Here is a 20,845-nt window from a genome sequence, read left to right as displayed (position 1 = left end):
GGAATTACCTGTAATTCCTAAATTTTAGTAATTACATGTAAGTCCTAATTTCACCTATTTACTGTAACATATATATTATTGGCTTGATAATCATCATGATCATTGACCATAACCTAAACTAGGATTCAGTTTGAAATATTTAAAAAATGTAAAATTGTACATTACCTCAAAACATGTATTACCAATTTAAACAATATTTTGTGTCCAAGGTACCTCAAAACATGTATTACCAATTTAAACAACATTTTGTGTTCAAACTTTGCTTACACAGGTCTTTAAATGCTTCATCAACTTTCTTTTGTAAAGTTCTTTTTGGATCCTCTGGTTTTGAGGGATTAATAGATGCCTCCATTAATTTGAAGGCTAAAATTTCATTGGCTGATGTAGTCAGATTCATGCCAGCAAAGCATTAGATATAGAGTCTGTATTTCATTCAGATTGTCTCCCATTCTAAATTATTATTGTTAATCCCTGAGAACTTAAGAACAACTTATCCAAATTTCATGAAACTTAAGATAGTTGTTTCTTGTGATGGTCAAACAATCTGTATACTGTTTTTTTATACTTTTAACTGACTGACCATTTTTGATAGCATCAATAACCCAATGAAATTCCAGTCATTCTTTACATAACCTGTTATCAAACACAGGACCTTATCTTAAAATTGAACCTCAAATTGTTGCATTCTTTATTTTGTAGGGGGTTAAAATTGCATATATAATGTAATAATATTGAAAAAAGTTATATAGAAAATTGTAAAGTTCCATATATAGATATGGCATCTTTTTTTAACTTAGATATATGATGTCAATTTGTGAAATGAGGTACAAGTCATAGATTTTGTTAGTGTTAAACTTTCAAATAAATTGTCACTATTTGCAGGCGATTTAAACTTTCAAATAAATTGTCACTATTTGCAGGCGATTTCCCCCATGGAGGCTCCCAAATGGAAATTTTGAATAAGCAATTGTGTCCACAATTTTAAACAAAACAATTAATTAACAATGGCTATCTTTATATATATATATATAGGCTTGTAAAAGTATTGAGAAGCAAAAAACCAACATCAAAAGACATTTCAAGGCCCCATTAAGGTTTTGTAGGGCTATAAGAACCATTTTGCACGTAAAACCCCTATGGCATTTTGAAAAGTTAGCAGGTATGTGTTATACCAGTAATATTCATAAATATATGTTATATTTTTCAGAATGAGTAGATCTGAGAAGAGATCATGGAGAAGTCAATGCCATCTACCTCCTGATCAGAGGCAGTAAGTTTCAATGATTTATACTTCCAGCAAAATTGTTATCGTTTGTCTTAAGTTGCAATTGATGTTTTTTTTATTGTCAGAAAATATACTATTCAGGAATTGTTGTGATGTTTTTATTATTTCGAAAAATTTGTGACAGGGTTATAATCACAATAATTTTAACTTGCATTTTGAAAATGCTTTATGTGCATTAAACAGGATTTTTCGTAATATCGCAAAAAAAATAAATAATATTTTCGTCAAAAATTAATACATTAATTAATAATAACGAAACCAGTTGAAAAAATAGTCTATTGAGGTATAGTGTTGGTGACAGATCTTTATTGGTATCTGTTCAAGAGTTCAAGTATTGTATTGACAACTGTCTTGTTGAAGATCATGTATTATCAAGTTATTGTTGGTCTTGCTGTCTCACTGACATTTAAACCAGAATTTTTTTATTGTCCAGCATTTGATGAAACACATCATTATTTTTAACTTTGTTAAAGTTCATAGATTGTATCAAAACTTAAATGGAAGCTTCTTCATGATTAAGACATAGCATCTGAAGAATATTTTGTTTTGGTTTGTATTTCTTATATTGGCCTACTTTTTTGCAGTTAAAATAATAAAACTTTGCACTTGCAAGTGACACAGGATTAATTTAAGTCCTTAGTATATTTTTTATGTATATAATTTTCTATTCTTATGTTGTATTTAGTCTATACATGTATTATTATTAATATATTAAATGACATGATACTGAAAGAGCTCAGCTAAAAGCCTTTTCAGATTCTAGATGAATGTGATATGATGAGAATTGTTTTGTTTAGGTATCCCCTGCAAGAGAAACAAGAAGAGGAAGACCATGGACAACTCCGCAAGCCACGGATCCAGGCCTCTAAATTCATGATAGCTCAACCTCCACCTCAACAATCACAAGTGTTGTCATACAGTCTGGCAATGGCAGGCATTGGACGAGGTTGGTAGCAAAGTTAACTGATTAATTTATTGGTCATTATGCCCCAGCTACGATAGTAGAGGGGTATCGTAGGTGGGGCACTATGTTTTCTGGTGTAGGTCCATTCCTTCGTCCATCCGTCCGTCTGTCTGTCCCGCTTCAGGTTAAAGTTTTTGGTCAGGTAGTTTTTGAAGAAGTTGAAGTCCAATCAACTTGAAACTTAGAACACATGTTCCCTATGATATGATAATTCTTTTTCCAATGCCAAATTACAGTTTTGATTCCAAATTCACGGTCCACTGAACATAGAAAATGATAATGCGAGTGGAGCATTCATATACTACGGACACGTTCTTGTTGAAATTTTAAAACTTATTGACTTACTAAATGACACTTATATATATTATATGATATGCAGTTTCCAAGTCATCTAGTTGGTAGTTTTTCATTGTTTTCAAAGTTGTGTTAGTCTTCAATTGAATTTTGGCTTGCTACTTTTAATATATTTGCAACTAAAAGTCTCAACATTAATCTCCTGTTACCTATGTTACTAAATTGAAAGCAGGTCTAGTAACCTGGCGACTCAGTTCTCTCTCAAAAATATCTTGGTTAGAAGATTTCCTGGATAATTTCTTAGCTTCTATGAAATGGAATGATCAGTTGTGTTTCCAGGGATGATTCCACTATATAGTTTAGGGCCGCTTAGCGGCCCTTAAAACGGCCAGCGGCCCCAAATAAAGGTACATGAAAATGAATTCCCAATTCAGGAAAATAAAATAAAAATCGATATTTCCGGAAAAGTTTCTGTCACTGATTAAGGCAACTATAATTTTTCATAATTTGCTATCGAAACGTTTTAAAATCTGGATAAGAATGCTGTTTAGAATTGCATTTTATTAACAACGATTTAATTATGTCAACATGTGGCAAACAATTTCAGCAGCCAAATTCAATTGATTAATATGTTATGTGAGTATTCGATCTTGTAAAAGCAGATCGCCCAACAGGTTGATAAAAATGGGTGTCAAAGCAGACCTCGGCAGAGAGCGAATTCAAATTTTGATATAACATTGATTGATAAAGTTTAATAGGCGCCGATCTCGTAAAAGCAGATCGCCCAGCAGAGCTGGTTATATAATATGATGAAAACTTGTTTTGTAAAAGAAATTATTTCCTCAAAAGACAAAAGTTTAAGCGTTTTTTGAAAATAATGTTGATGATAGACCATTCATGAAATACGATGACATCATTCTGGAACTATTTCAAAAGTTTTGAAGATGATCCAAATAATTTTAAAGAACACTGGTTCAATGCTTTAAATATCTTATCAATTAAGTATATAAACTTTTGTAATTGCTTTTCTGAATTCAACAATTGACCAGTTCAATTTGAAATCCATTTGAATCAAGGTAAATTTATAGAGATGACCTGCTGTTGAAAAAATACCCGATGAATGATTTTTTTCAGTGGTTTATGTTAGCTGAAATATATGTTTTTGTAATAGGCCTAGGTAACTATAGCTAAGATGATAGACTAGTGCATCATGTTAAATGATATTCATGTAATAACAGTAGCCCATCCAGAATTATTCAAAATGTTACAACTTACATGAACATCAGTGTACAGGTTCATGAGGTTATACTTAATAATATACACATTTTCCATTTTTACAGGAAAAAAATGTTATTTCGTCTTAGATTTTATGCTTAAAAAATTCCCAATTTGATGTTCAAGGGACCCATTTGAAAACACCTGGAATCATCCCTGAGTTTCAGTTTATCTATCAGTCGGTGAATTATTGAAATAAGTGATTTTTAAATCACTTATTTAAGTAGCAAATTCAAAGTTTTGTCACAAATTGTGATTTTGTAGTTTTACCAAAATTTTAAACACATAGATTTTATCTTTTCATTAGTAAAATAGAAAAAAATGACCTTCTGGTTCTTTTAAGTAGCAAGGTTTATTCCTTTAATGCTATCATTTAGCTGCAAATTTGATTTTAGTTGAAAAAATGCTATAATAATGGCTTTACATAATGAACTGATACTTTTTTTACAGATTTTTTCTAGCAGTGGGAGTATTTTTCCTGTAAATTTCAAGGTTTCATCTTTCAGATTATGTAATAAAATTCTACTGTTAGCGATAAAAATTTCACTGTTTGGGGGTGTTGAATTAATGAGGGTTAGTTAAATAATGTTTAAAGACAATAACCAGGCAGACAACAGTAAGAGAAACAATGGTTAAAACATAAGATATAAGGTTTTCAACATTATGAAAGAGGGACGAAAGATACCAGAGGAACAGTCAAACTCACAAATTGAAAATAAACTGACAGTGCCATGGCCAAAAATAAAAAAGACAGACAAACAATAGTACACAAGAAACAACATAGAAAACTAGACTGAGCAACATGAACCCCACCAAAAACTGGAGGAGATCTCAATTGCTCCAGAAGGGTATGCAGATCTGTTAACATTTCCTCCCTTAAAAAATGAAAATGTCAGGTATTTCCTTCAAGTGTTGAAAAGTAGTCTACTTTAATGAATTATGGAATTCATGCTGATGAATTGAAAAACACTCAAGAACAATTTAATTGACCTTTCGTGTATTTTAGTCTTCCGATTTCTTGATTTTTACCAACAGGTGGAGCTGCAATGAATCCAGAAATACCACAGGCAGCAGGTCGAGCACAGAAAATGGCAGCCGTTGGTCGCGGCAGTGTGCCTGCAGTGGGTCGTGGTATGGCCACATCTTTGCCACCTGCTGGACGAGCTATGGGGAGAGCATCTGCTCTGAACTATGCTCAAAATATGAATGGATCTTCACAAGTTAACGGCATGATGAGCATGAACAACTATGGTCAGACTATGAATGGCACAGCACAAGTTAATGGCATAATGAGTAATGGAGCAAAGTCAAAAACAGGACCTCCAGGTTTGTACAATGTACAGTCAAAAGATTCATCTGTTTAAGGTGGCAAAGTTGTATGACTTTATTTGTACCAAACACTTTAGTACTGTCTCAGTGTTCTGGCCATTGCAAGTTGGCCTTGAAAAAGTTTTTTTTTCTGGTAATGTATCACAAAAGGAGTAGGTCCGATAAGGCCCTAAAATGGTCCAATTTTTTTAGCTAAAATTTTGATTTAGGATTTATTTACCAATATCACAATGAATCATAGCTAAAACTTTGAATAAATAGGATTTATGCTTTTTTGTTGAAAATTTACGTTCCTGCGTTTTATTCATGACATCACAAATAGAATTCTTTTTGATTTTTCATGAAAATTTGTAAGTTTCCATTGACTATTGGACTGGAAACCTGGATCACATATGTTGTAAAAAAGAGATCTGTTAAAATAATGTTTGTAAATACATTTTACATGTCTAACTTGAATATTTAGTTTGTCGACGCCTGCACTCTATGTTTCATGGTCCTAAATTTTGGTCTAACATGCTTTAGATTGTCCTTAGGATGATTGACTAGAAAGTTTTACAAAGTTAGTTTATATCACTTAAAAAAAGATTTCAAATGAATGACCCAAGTTTGCTGCATTAGCTATTGTAAATAATTTTTATGCACCACCTACGATAGTAGAGGGGCATTATGTTTTCTGGTCTGTGCCTCCGTTCGTCCGTTCGTTGGTTCGTGAATCCCTTCGTCCTGCTCAGGTTAAAGTTTTTAGTCGAGGTAGTTTTTGATGAAGTTGAAGTTCAATCAATCAACTTGAAACTTAATACACATGTTACCCATGATATGATCTTTCTAATTTTAATGCCAAATTATAGTTTTGACCCAAATTTCATGGTCCACTGAACATAGAAAATGATAGTGTGAAATTCAGGTTTAAGGTTTTGGTCAAGGTAGTTTTTGATGAAGGTAAAGTTACATCAACTTGAAACTTAGTATAAATGTTCCCTATGATATGATCTTTTGAATTTTAATTCCAAATTATAGTTTTGACCCCAATTTCAGGGTCCACTGAATATGGAAAGTTATAGTGCGAGTGGGGCATCCGTATACTATGGACACATTCTTGTTTTTATATGAGGGCTATTCCAGAAAAAAATGTATGGAGGGATTGGAAGGCAGTTTTTGTCAGCACCCACCACCCAGACAATTGTAATTGAGAATTATAGTGCATTATAGTGTGAAAAGTTGCTCTGATACCCATCACCCATGTATTATTAATACAATGTGCCTTCCAACCCCCCTCATACATTTTTTTCTGGAATAGCCCTGAAAAAAGACAAGAGTCTAAAACTTTATTTGATTCAGATAATAACTAGAACATTTAAGATAAAATAAATTTCAGCCCTGTTATCATAAAAAGAAATCACTAAATTTACAAAGTTTCGGAACCAAAAGTTTTAAAAGCCAAACAAATGAATCATTTGTGAGTATAAGATCCAAAAGGTCTAAAGCCAAAATTCTGTTTAGGTTTACTTTGCCCAAGAGAGAGGTTATCTTCATTTTAGAACAATTTCGTAATTTAATTTGACTGAAAAATAAAAAAGTTAGTGAGATTTATCAATTTCAAAGAAAGTAAGTTAAAATTGGAACTTTTTACTTTCTAAAATTTATTTCAGTGTTTAGTATTCCTGTTCCAATTTTAGTTTGTATTATTTAGGGTTTAACAGTCAGTTTGCTGCTACTGATAGAGAAGAGGAAATACAGTCGCCAGCTGGACAGTTTGCTGATTTTGATGATAGAGAAGAAGATATAGTAAAGCCTGTTGGTGGAAATAAGGAGAATGAAAGTCCTCCTGCCCCTTCCAGAGCCCCTGCTGGCATTGGTAGAGGGGTAGCGTTGTTACCTCCTTCTGCTTTTAGTGTTGGCCTGGGAAGAGGGGTGCTTAGAGGTAAGTGTGAACCCCTTTTAAAGTATGGAATACTGTAAATTCAGAAATTATTGCCATGTTTTCATTATTGCAATTTAAACTCTCATTTTGAACTTTTTTATATGAATTAGGATTTTTCAATATCTTAAAAATTTAAAATCACATTTAAGTGCAAAATGACAAAATTGAAATAATTTCTTAATTTACAGTAGTGTTAGAGAAGAGTTATCTTCCATTGTATTGACAGAAAGGGGCTCAAACAAAAAGGGGAAAAAGTACTCAAAAATGTTTAGTCATTCATGGGATATGAATCTTCAAACAATAAGCAAATTTCACATAATGGAAATTCAGAAACTTTTGCAAGATTATTATTATTGTGAATAAAGGGACTTGATTACAATTAGGATCACGATAATAAGAACTCGCTTTCTGATATCTATTTGCAGATATTCTTGGATTAATTTCACTCTTTTGTCCATTCTTTAAAAAACAATTATAAATGCATGCAATTATTCCTGAATTATAGTATAGAGAATAGCAAACATGACAAACTAATTAAGATATGCATTGAATTATTTTCCTTAACTTCAGTAAATCATATGGAAAAATGGTCTGAAGGTCTATTGACAACTTTCACTTTGTATATATCTGAAGACTCATTTAGTCATGCAAGAATTGTAAGAAGTAACTTATAAACAAACATACTGGTTTATTTGTTTAATTTTTTTGTGAAATTGTATTGCAGATACAGAAGGGGCTCCTACATCTCCATCATTTGTTGTGGTTAAAGTACCATCAGATACTGGAGAGATAAGCAGAGGTAAGAAAAAATGTTTTTAAGAGGTGGTATTAATCTTTTATTGCAATTGTCATTTGGGCTGAAAATTTTGTATGTATTAACACCAGCTGAAAAGTATTGGGTCAATATATAGGACCTTTTTATAAGTTCACCTGGCCCAGAGGGCCAAGTGAGCTTTTCTCATCACTTGGCGTCCGTCGTCCTGTGGTCCGTCATCGTTAACTTTTACAAAAATCTTCTCCTCTGAAACTACTGGGCCAAACTTGGCCACAATCATCATTGGGGTATCTAGTTCAAAAAATGTGTCCGGTGACCCGGCCAACCAAGATGGCTGCCATGGCTAAAAATAGAACATAGGGGTAAAAATTAGATTTTGGCTTATAACTCTGAAACCAAAGCATTTAGAGCAAATCTGACAAGTAGTGAAATTGTTTATCAGGTCAAGATCTATCTGCTCTGAAATGTTCAGATGAATTGGACAACCTGTTGTTGGGTTGCTGCCCATGAATTTGTAATTTTTAAAGAAATTTTGCGGCTTTTTGTTATTATCTTGAATATTATTATAGATAGAGAAAAACTGTAGACAGCAATAATGTTCAGTAAAGTTGGATCTACAAATAAGTCAACAAGACCAAAATTGTCAGCTGACCCCTTAAGGAGTTATTGACCTTTATAGTCATTTTTTAACAATTTTTCGTAAATGTTTATCTTTTACACAAATCTTCATCTCTGAAACTACTGGGCCAAATTTAAACAAACTGAGCCACAAATATTTTAAGGGTATCTAGTTTAAAAAAATGTGTGGGGTGATTCAGCCAACCAATCAAAATGGCTGCCATGGCTAAAAATAGAACATAGGGGTATAATGTAGATTTTGGCTTTTAACTCTGAAACCAAAGCATTTAGAGCAAATCTGATGAGGATATACATTGATAATCAAGTCAAGATCTATCTGCCCTGAAATTTTCAGATGTACTGGGCAATTGGTTGTTGGGTTGCTGCCTAGTAAGATCTACAAAGACAGCAGCATCACCAAAGCACAATTTTGTCATGAATCCATCTGTGTCCTTTGTTTAATATGCACATAGACCAAGTTGAGCGACACCAGCTCTTAAGAGCATCTAGTTTGATTGGTAAATACTCGAAAATAACCTAATCTGAAATTGGAATAATTTATTAACCTATAGTTCCCGTTTGCAGCCATTTGTAGAAAATTCGTATACAATACTTTACTTTTTGGAAGTTCACATTTGTTCCCTTTTCACAAATGTGACCTACCAAATTAGACTATTTACCGGCTTTGTTATAACATGAGCAACACAATGTGTGCCACATGTGGAGCAGAATCTGTTTACCCTTCCGGAGAACCTGAAATCAACCCCAGTTTTGTTGGGTTTCGTGTTGATGTTGTACCTCTATGTGACATTTTGTTCACCAATCTTCGTCAATATAATGAAATTTGATGCGATTTTCGTACATGTGAGAGGTTTAGCGCTTTAAATCCTGGTTCAATCCACCATTTTCTACATTTAAAGATGCCTGTACCAAGTCAGGAATATGACAGTTGTTGTTCATTCATTTGATGTATTTTATTATTTGAGATTTTGCCATTTCATTGAGGACTTTCTGTTTTGAATTTTCCTGTGGGATCAGTTTTTTGTGATTTAATTTTTTTTATATACAAAAGGCTACATACTAAAATTATAGATTAACATCTGCCATCTGTAAAATTTGGAATCTGTTTGATCTGATACTGGTTCCAATTTGCACTCTATCTGGTATTTAGTACTCAGCCTATATAAACTGAAAATTATAATGTTTTTTCAAAGATTTTTAAAAAGTTTAGTAAAAAATGCGAATTTCGGTAGATAATATTTAATAAATTTTACCAAAAGTTGTCTCGCATACAGAAAATTTATTATACTTGTCAGAGTATCTGGCTTAAGTTATGCAGATTAAAATTGTTAAAAGACATCTAAATCATTCAAATAAAGTCTAAAAGTAAAACAATACAAAATTAAATACTTCATTTAAATGTATTTTTTGTTTCTTTCAGTTTCCCCTGTAAAAGAGGGGTCCATTAATGCAGTAAGTACAAATTTCTAATATAAGATTGAAGGCTTGGGACAATTTTTCTATTTTTTACAAATTTTCTATTCTTATCCTTACCTGATTTGAATCAAGTATACCAATAAAATGCAAGAAAATTGGTACACAATGATTACTTATAAATCCAAATGTTATTATTAAAAGTCAAGAAATATGAAATGCTGATTTTGCTCTCAAAGATGCACAATATTCATGCATTCACATATAACATTTTGTCTATGGTAGTGACTTGATATAGGAAGATGTGGTGTGAGTGCCAATGAGACAACTCTCCATCCAAATAACAATATAAAAAAGTAAACCATTATAGGTCAATGTACGGCCTTCAACACGGAGCCTTGGCCAACACCGAACAATAAGCTATAAAGGGCCCCAAAATTACTAGTGTAAAACCATTCAAACGGAAAAAACCAACGGTCAAATTTATATAAAAAATGAGAAAAGAGAAACACGTATAAATTACATAAACAAGACTAAGGACAGGTGCAAACATTTGCAGTGGGATTAAATTTTTTAAGGGTACCAAACCTTCTCCCTTTTTCCTGAAAAAATAGCATAACATCACAACATAGAAAAACACACGATAAAATAAACTTGTACTGATATGTTACTTCGAGTTATTTCCCTTGAGGTCTTGTCAATTAGATACACATAATTATTTAGGTTGATTCATATGACACAGTACTCTCCATACAATGGTATTGAACAGACTGATTTAAAGAGAGAATGTTTTTATTTCACCCTTATCAAATGATGGATTAAAAATCGTAAATTTTCTGTTCACAAATAACTGGGATTTTCGTTTACTGTTCATAAGAATACCTCTGATTGATAGAAATTTAACTGTTAGAATGACCTTTATTTTTACTTCATAGAATTTTGAAGATGCTAAGAAAAGAGAAATCAAGAAAATCGAGAAGAAATTGAAGCAGATTGAACTTCTTGAGGAAAAACATGAGGAAGGATACTCATATAATAAGGATGAGGTAAAGATACATATTGTTTATAATAGCTGGTTTGTATTTTCACATTGACACTGTAGTATGAAAAACTAAAAACAAAAATTTATAGAACATTAGATTGGGCCAAAGGCACATCTTATTTAAAAAAATATAAATTAACAGTTATCCGTCAGGGACTTTGATGTAAGCCACTTACAAAATTGGTCCTGGTATCTATGATTAGTTTATTTACAGGATGCCTGATATGATTGATGCTTTGTAATGCTTTTTACCACTAAAAAAAACAAGACATTAAGTAATGATCTTAAACCTTTTATTGACTTATTGTCCTTTTCACAAGTAGACAAAATTCAGTTTAAAAGTTTGTACTTCATACATGTATCAATTGCCGTTCAAAAAACTGTTTGCGCTGTTTGGAATATTTTAGCAACTTTTTATGTGAATGTGAGTTAAGAGAAAATAACCCCTGCTTAAAAGTTTCCCCGTTTACAGTTTGTGAAACATTGAGTGGTCCATGTGGATTTGAAAAAAATGGGAAATGTTCAAAACATTTGATAGTCAGTTTTAAACATCAAATATGAAAAACAAAGGAAAAACTAACATATTGGAGCTGCTTAAATATGCGATATATATTGTAATGTTATATGCAAGAAAAATTGAACACTCAGATAATTGGATTTAACAGTACGAGAAAAAATAAGAATTTGAAAATTTGAATTCCTTCAAATCCCCTAAATATTATTAAGAATGGTAATTCATTGTATGAATACCAAACATGCAGGAAAACAGACCATCACAGACTCCTCTGGAAATTGACAAGCTAAAAAAAGTGGTAGGAATAATCTAGTGTCTAGTACACACAATTCCCAATTCATACAACTATTTATGAAAATAATAAGACTGTTATAAAAACCAACTTGTGAACCACTTCAGAAAATAGTTTAAAAAAATTAATGAAATAAGTAAATATGGTGGGGTATGATAGTCACTGAGGCAACTATCTACTTGATACTCAATGGTGTATATTGCCAGTGAAACTTCCAGGGATCAAATAATGCAGCTATCCACATGGGACCAAATGACCTGGATGTGAGCAACTGTGCCTGATATAGTTGACACTTTTTATGGTTTTGATGCTTCATTATGTCATAAATATAAAATTTTGTGGGTATTAGATAGTTTGGCACCACATTTCCTCCTGACGAATCCTAAATAGAAACTTGATGTATGTCTTAATAGTTTATTAATTGTATTTGTATTGTAGGAACTAAAAGTCAGAGCCAAGGACAAGTTGTTGAAAGCATTAGAGGAATTAACGTATGTTTATTAGGAATTGCAATAATATTTAGGGTCAATAATAACCTCTTTAAATTGTTAAATAAAAAGAAAGTTTGAAAAAATAAAATCTTTAAATTTTGAAATATTGATGTTAAACATATAACTTTAAATTTCTGGTATTTTAGTTTAGTTGTTAAACTTCAATCTTGTATCTTCTAGTTTTTTTAATAATTTCATTTTACTATTGTAGATTGTAATAGAAGATAAGTTGAAAAGATGACAGATTTGATGGGCAACTCAGGAAGTCCAGCTGATATTAGACATTCACAAAACAATGCTTTGTTCAGAACAAGTTATATTTTTTATTTCTGGTTCCCATAGATAATGGGGCTTTTATCATATATTTTATTTTTATTGAATACGGGTTAAGGGATCAAACTTGTCATGTCCTATTGTACATTTCCTACAAGGTGTATACATGAAAATATTTTCCTTTTGGTGAGTTTTCAAGTGATTATTGATAATCATTCTGAAATACCTCTTCATACATGTATTTGATGAAAAGGATATGACAAGGAATGATAATCACAATTCACCAGAAATCCCACTGATTCACTAAGATACACTCTTAATCACCAGCAACAACTCCAATACACGCTTCACCAGCAAGAGTGATTTTTTTACTGAATCACTTTGGGTAAACTGTAAAATATTTCTTAGGACTGGTTTGATTCGTGACTATGATATAGACAGTATTTACTCACATATAAGAACTTGTTTGTCCAATTAGATAATGCTTTTACAAAACATTGTTACATTGATAAATGTTTTGTCCAATTAGATAATGCATTTACAAAACATTGTTACATTGATAAATGTTTTGTCCAATTAGATAATGCTGTTATGAATAATGGTAACATTGTCATTGATAAATGTTATTGTGTACTTTCTTTTTTGGTTATAGTTATAGTTACTAGAAAACAATATGTTTATGGGATAGACATTGAACTGAGACAAAATAAATGCATGTAAAATGGTTAACTGTTTATACCAAAGCATTGATTCACAACCATGATAACCAAACTAGTGCAATAATAATACAACTGTGATGAAATAAAAAAATAAGCTGAAGTTTTTTTTCTCGTTTCATATATAAGGAAAACATAAGTAAAGGGTTCAAGAAATAAGCTTAATAAATGTTTATCAAGTATTGAATAAAAATTGAAGTTTTCAAGGTTCATTATTGATGTATTATTATCTTTCAGTAGCTTGATTTATAGTTCAAGCATATTATGAGACATGTTAGTCATAGTTATCAAAGCTTGGTAGAATATTTATCATTTAGCAATGTTAACAAAAACCTGATCAGTCCAAATTTGAAAAAAATTAGACTGTTTTGCTGAATCACCAACTGAAAAAAAATGGATAAGCCTTTGAAATGAATGAGGTTCAGGCACAAAAAAAAAAGAATATGGCTGATTTGTAATTGACTAACACAATTTAGTGCTGTTTTAAATAATGTGTAGCAGACAAAATAATGATCATTGGTATCTACAAAGGTTTTGATTTAAGAGCCAGCAGCATCAGATATAGATTAGAATTTAAATGATGTTAAACAACTGTTAGTGCTTCTATGAGAACCCATCTTCTATGTAATATATTGAAAAGCAAAAATTGTATGCAATGTATTAGATGATGGTTAACTAGGATTTAAATTAAGAATGATATTTAATTAGGACATATCTGATAGACAAGTAATGTCATTTCAACAAGAATTGTAATAATTTGGAACCAACAGATATTTACATTTTTACATTAGCAGATCATATGTTTAACCATTCCTTTTTCTCAGTTAATATTTTGTTCTATGAAGATGATAGACTGATATTTTTTGTTGCTTATAACATTAAAGTTGCTATTGATAGCATATTGACTGGGTTTGTGATTCATTCGATATATGCTGTGATTTTTCTTCTGCTCAGGTATACAATGGACAAAATGCACTGGCTTAAAATGTCATGTACATGTATGTAATTTTATTTTATTCTCATATTGTTTGGCAATTTTGCAATTGACACTGATAAATAAAACAAAATAAAATTCACAGAAACACTTTAAGATTGTTTTTATTTTAAATGTTATGTTATTGACTAACTGATTTAGTATGAAGTCATCTTATAATATTCATCTAATGTCTAAAATATTTTCTTCAACTGATGTTATAAAGAACACATCTTGAAATAGCATTTCTTGATATTTTAAGTAGAAATAAATCATTTTTTAAGTCTGAAGAAAGGTTTTAAATATTTTATAATGTGTATTTTTTAAGTAGTTTTTAGGAATCACATTGTTTGATATCTTTATCAAAACAGATTGTATGGTACAACTCGAGTTTTTAATTTCAGAAAAAATGCATCTGTGATGTTACATATCATTTTATACCATTTGTTTTATCATACCACATGTATCCTTTTTATTATCATTTTAAAGTGCCATGATAGTGCTGGTATGTTTTGCCAATAAAAAGACTAGAAAATAATTGTTTTTTCTTCAGTTATGCTGTTTCAAGCTTGATTTTAATGTTAGAAATACTTCCTTGTCGATTGATTCATGGAACTATTGACATGCATTGTGACTTGGATTGAGAGTTGTTTCATTGACACTCATTTCACATCTGCTTATATCTATCTAAGCGAAATGTCAACTTGATTTAGTTTGTATGGCAGGGTTCATTTGACCTTGACCTTTTTTCATGGTTCATTGATCATTCACGGTAAAGTTGGTTTCTCTGATACTTTGAGCAAAAGGTCAAAAACTCATTAAGGTGCCAGGGTTTTATTCTTGATATGCCTTAGACTAATTAATGTTGTTTGATACAAAATATTTGGAAGACCAAGCATTAAAAACTGAAAATTTTGAAAAAGATTTGAAAAAAACACCTTAATACGCAATTTTTGCCTTTGAATAGAAAAACCTTGGTGTTTAAATATCTTTTAAATTGGTAAGATATATTTGAATAATTATAAGGTCAGCATATCTGATAAGTGGTTTGTCTTGCCTTAAAAAAGTAAAATAAAAAAATTGAACACTGATAATTATATATTAAGAAAGCAGGGCCGTAACTACCTATGAGGCAGGGGAGGCAACTGCCTCCCCTGAATTTTCTTCAGGCAAAACTTTTTTTGGAAGTAATAAAATAAAATATTGACAATATGTACACGGAGAACTTTAGTTTATATTATAAACAACACAAGTTTACAGTTTTAAAAGTGTTATCATGATACGTGATATGTCTGTCATTTTTGGATTTTTTTATCGAAAGTGAACTGTTTTAGTACTTGTTTTTTTTTGGGTTTTTTTTTTTCGTGTGGCCGTCCGTCTGTTATTCAGTATTGAGGGGTCAGTATTTGTACGAGAACACATATGAAACGTTGCTTTCGATAATTTTGAATAAAAACTGTTCACATTTATTTGGGGGCTTAATTAAGCAGAGGGAGTTTCTTTTGTATTGTGAATCTTTTAAGATATCGGAAATTCGTTACAGGCTGAAATAGCTGTTGGATCGTTTTTTTAAGTCTCCTGATCGTACAAGAACATTATGGTCAAAGCCTTAGTAGGTAAACACTCCCATTCGTTGTAGCAGGGACTTTCTATACTAAGTATATACTAGACTAATATAGAAAGTCCCTGGTTGTAGTTATATATGTCTGTTCAGCTTTCAACAATATTGAAATTCAAGATCCTCGATAAAAAAAAATATCTTGCGTTCTATTATCTTGCTTTATATGTTTTTTGAACTTACCAGGTTCTAAAAAAATATCTTTAAATACAGATAATAATTGTTTGCATGAAAATTGCTCCAAGGATCCAGCAAAACTGATCTTTCTTAAAGTAAAGAAATCGAATGAAACGGGTAATTTTTAGCCATATCATTTGAGAAAAAAATCCGCGGTCACAATGTATTTAATGTTAACAATTATAGGTCAAAGTACGGCCTTCAAAACGGAGCCTTGGCTTGTTTTTGCATAAAAGTGGCTTCCAGGTTCAAGCAATACTGATGTTTCTTAAAGTAAGGGAAATGGGTCATTTTTAGCCAATGACTGAGAAAAAAATCGGGGCCCCCAAACCCATGCCTCCCCTGAATTCGAACCCTAGTTACGGCCCTGGAAAGTAAGATGATGTGGTATGAATACCAATGAAGCAACTGTCCTTCCAAATCACAACATGGAAAAAGTAAACAAAACATCAAATCACAAAAATACTGAACTCTGATGAAATTCAAATTAGAAAGTCCTTAATCAAATGACAAAATCAAAAGCTCAACCATATCAAACGAATGAATAACAACTGTCACATTCCTGACTTGGTACAGGCATTTTCTTGTGTAGAAAATGTTGATTAAATCTGGTTTAAAAGCTAACCAAACCTCTCACTTGTATGACAGTAGCATCAATTCCATCAAATTGACAACGATTTGAGAAGGGAAAAAAAAGACACAATAGGTAAAAATGTCACATATAGGAGTACAGCAGTCAACATTGTGTTATAATCTTAATTACCATAAAAACAAACAAATATGTGATAAAGAAGCACAAAAAAGCACACTAGAAAAAAAAAGACCATAGCACAATGACGAGATGTATCAAAGAAACAGAAAAAGTCAGACATTAGCAAAATTGAAAGACGAGAATAAAAAAAATAAAAGAACAATAACCCAATGATGGGATGTATACGTATAGAGCCACTCCAAATGCATATCAGCACAAACAGATTAAACGGTAAAAGTAATATTGCTTTTATAGATCAATTTTCTCGGTTGATTTGACCTGATGGGGGATATATATTTGATACATTGAATTGTGATTTTCAACCTATTTTAAAACATGTATCTAAAAATTTAAGTTCAGAACTATAATCATGCAGCCAGAAGGGATATATCACTTTTTTCTGCTAACTTTTAATGTAGCAATATTCCATCAACATCTGCATATAAGCAATACATTTAGATTGACTCACTTACAATATTCAGAAATTAGAGGTTAAAACATTAACTGTTTATCTTTACTGAAATAATTGACATATATTTGCTCAAAGTAATTTGTTTCCAGTCAATATCCCGCAAAAACATTCTGGCAATTTTTTCTTATGTTTTTGAAATTAGAGAAATCCCACTATTATGAATAATAGTACCAAAGTTCTGATTAGTTAATCAAGTTTAAATCGCTTTTAAAAGTTTCATCAATACCCGACTTCAAAGTTATTTGAATACATCAAAAGCCAAATTTTCAAACAGATTGGGAAAAAAATTTAATCTATATGCTCATATTTGTTAACATGATTTTTTGCTATGATAGAGAAACTAAGGTCAGCTAATGACAAGTAGTGATGCAGGAGAACTCAAGTTGGAAGTCTTCTAAATGGAACTTATATCTAATGACATCCTGTTAGATGCCAGTTTATTCACCTTAAACTGTTGAATTAATGAGAAAAAAAATTCTTTTCAAGTTCTTAGATTTTTAACTCTCAACACAGATATCTAGGCACGTAGTTTTCCTTTCTATATTAATTGAATTATAGATGGATAGTATAATTTTTTTAAGAATAAGTTAATTTTAATAAACAAATTAAAAAGTATTTCATAAAAAGTTGCTCTTTAAAAAAAGTTTCTTTGATAGAAAATGGTGAAGTATATATTTAATCATGTTTATTCTTAAAAACAATTATGGACATAGTTACTAAAATAAGATAACTTTTATGATGTATTATGTACTGTGTTTTAATTAATTTTCTTTGTCATGTTTATTTCATGTATGCAGACTATTAGATTGCGTTATTGCTGTACATTTAAAAAACAACATAACAATCTTGTTTCATATTACATCATACATGTATCTTCATTTGACTGATGAGTCTTTTGTAGACGAAACGCGCGTCAGCGTATATACAAAATTTAGTCCTGGTATCTATGATGAGTTTATTGAATGCACAACAATACCCAAATCGGATTGACATGGTTTTCTATCCCGTTTACTCAAAACTCTACAAATCAAGATATCTAATGAAACATACGGTCAAATTGCTTCAATAACTTCAAAAACTGTAGTTCAAAATTAATTATATTTAACAAAAAACAACATAAAAAAGATTTTTTTTAAAAAGGACGTTTGGGTTCACTGTACTCATTTATCTGCTCCATAACAACATTGGTAAATATATTGTTAATTTCCTTAAAATAAATAAACAGATATCTTCCCTGACATAACAAATAGTTAAATAAAGTAATTTAAAGAAATATAACAATAAGATAAACACGGTATTTTCTTTTCAAACTATCATGTTGTGAGTAAGTTTAACAAACAAATATCATTTTGCATTTTCCAGTAAAAATTGGACCTATTAATTACATCTTTTATTTACGGATGTCAAGTTGGTTCAATATTCAACATTCAACATTCAACATTCAAATTTTTTTTTTTTTTTTTTCTCGTATCCATTTTCAACATTCAACATTCGATTTCAACATTCAACATTCGATTTCAATATTCAACATTCAACATTCAAATTTTTTTTTTTTTTTTTTTTTTTCATATCCATTTTCAACATTCAACATTCGATTTCAACATTCAACATTCGATTTCAATATTCAACATTCAACATTCAAAATTTTTTTTTTTTTTTTTTTCTCATTCAAATTTTTTTTTTTTTTTCTCGTATCCATTTTCAACAATCAACATTTGATTTCAACATTCAACATTCGATTTCAATATTCAACATTCAACATTCAACATTCAATTTTCAACATTCAACATTCGATTTCAACATTCAACATTCGATTTCAATATTCAACATTCAACATTCAAATTTTTTTTTTTTTTTTTTCTCATTCAAATTTTTTTTTTTTTTTTCTCATTCAAAATTTTTTTTTTTTTTTTTTTTTTTCTCATTCAAATTTTTTTTTTTTTTTTTTTCTCGTATCCATTTTCAACATTCAACATTTGATTTCAACATTCAACATTCGATTTCTATATTCAACATTCAACATTCAACATTCAATTTTCAACATTCAACATTCGATTTCAACATTCAACATTCGATTTCAATATTCAACATTCAACATTCAAATTTTTTTTTTTTTTTTTTCTCATTCAAATTTTTTTTTTTTTTTTCTCATTCAAAATTTTTTTTTTTTTTTTTTTTTTCTCATTCAAATTTTTTTTTTTTTTTTTTTCTCGTATCCATTTTCAACATTCAACATTTGATTTCAACATTCAACATTCGATTTCTATATTCAACATTCAACATTCAATTTTCAACATTCAACATTCGATTTCAACATTCAACATTCGTTTTCAACATTCGATTTTCAAATTTCAACATTCGTTTTCAACATTCAACATTCGTTTTCAATATTCAACATTCGTTTTCAACATTCAACATTCGTTTTCAACATTCGATTTTCAACTTTCAACATTCGATTTCAACATTCAACATTCGTTTTCAACATTCAACATTCGTTTTCAACATTCGATTTTCAACTTTCAACATTAATTTTCAACTTTCAGCATTCGATTTCAACATTCAACATTCGTTTTCAACATTCAACATTCGTTTTCAACATTCAACATTCGTTTTCAACATTCAACATTCGATTTTCAACTTTCAACATTCGTTTTTAACATTCAACATTCGTTTTCAACATTCGATTTTCAACTTTCAACATTCGTTTTCAACATTTGATTTTCAACTTTCAACATTCGATTTCAACATTCAACATTCCTTTTTAACATTCAACATTCGTTTTCAACATTTAACATTCGTTTTCAACATTCGATTTTCAACTTTCAACATTCGATTTCAACATTCAACATTCGTTTTCAACATTCAACATTCGTTTTCAACATTCAACATTTGTTTTCAACATTCGATTTTCAACTTTCAAGTTGAAAATCGAATGTTGAAAACAAATGTTGAATGTTGAAAACGAATGTTGAATGTTTAAACGAATGTTAAATGTTGAAATCGAATGTTGAAAGTTGAAAATGAATGTTGAAAGTTGAAAACGAATGTTGAAAGTTGAAAATCGAATGTTGAAAACGAATGTTGAATGTTGAAAACGAATGTTGAATGTTGAAAACGAATGTTGAAAGTTGAAAATCAAATGTTAAAAACGAATGTTGAAAGTTGAAAATCGAATGTTGAAAACGAATGTTGAATGTTGAAAACAAATGTTGAAAGTTGAAAGTCGAATGTTGAAAACGAATGTTGAATGTTGAAAACGAATGTTGAATGTTGAAAACGAATGTTGAAAGTTGAAAATCGAATGTTGAAAACGAATGTTGAATGTTGAAAACGAATGTTGAATGTTGAAAACGAATGTTGAATGTTGAAATCGAATGTTGAAAGTTGAAAATCGAATGTTGAAAGTTGAAAATCGAATGTTGAAAACGAATGTTAAATGTTGAAAACGAATGTTGAATATTGAAAACGAATGTTGAATGTTGAAAACAAATGTTGAAATTTGAAAATCGAATGTTGAAAACGAATGTTGAATGTTGAAATCGAATGTTGAAAGTTGAAAATCGAATGTTGAAAACGAATGTTAAATGTTGAAAACGAATGTTGAATGTTGAAAACGAATGTTGAATGTTGA

General features: G+C 30.5%; 1 protein-coding gene across 9 annotated transcripts in view; it reads left to right on the top strand.

Moving 5' to 3' along the window:
* The window catches only part of LOC139498221 (uncharacterized), a 291,388-nt gene that overhangs the window by 15,518 nt on the left and 255,025 nt on the right, over nt 1-20,845 (top strand). For 3 of the 9 annotated variants that reach the window (XR_011657854.1, XR_011657853.1, XR_011657855.1), the window contains exons 6-15: nt 1,208-1,270; nt 2,083-2,231; nt 4,854-5,144; nt 6,838-7,068; nt 7,793-7,867; nt 9,903-9,934; nt 10,831-10,941; nt 12,182-12,234; nt 12,446-12,899; nt 13,476-14,734. Coding sequence is in view for 6 of the 9 variants with exons in the window: in XM_071286589.1 (XP_071142690.1) it covers nt 1,208-1,270; nt 2,083-2,231; nt 4,854-5,144; nt 6,838-7,068; nt 7,793-7,867; nt 9,903-9,934; nt 10,831-10,941; nt 12,182-12,234; nt 12,446-12,452 (1,012 nt within the window). In the remaining 3 variants the exon portion in view is untranslated. Of the gene's footprint in view, nt 1-1,207; nt 1,271-2,082; nt 2,232-4,853; nt 5,145-6,837; nt 7,069-7,792; nt 7,868-9,902; nt 9,935-10,830; nt 10,942-12,181; nt 12,235-12,445; nt 14,735-20,845 lie in introns of those variants that run through there. The other 6 variants (XM_071286589.1, XM_071286588.1, XM_071286590.1 and 3 more) reach the window with 2 other exon arrangements.

Source organism: Mytilus edulis, chromosome 12, assembly GCF_963676685.1.
Source record: "Mytilus edulis chromosome 12, xbMytEdul2.2, whole genome shotgun sequence".
NCBI lineage: Eukaryota > Metazoa > Mollusca > Bivalvia > Mytilida > Mytilidae > Mytilus > Mytilus edulis.
The sequence above is the reverse complement of the archived record's forward strand: the minus strand, read 5'-3'. Positions and strand labels throughout refer to the sequence as shown.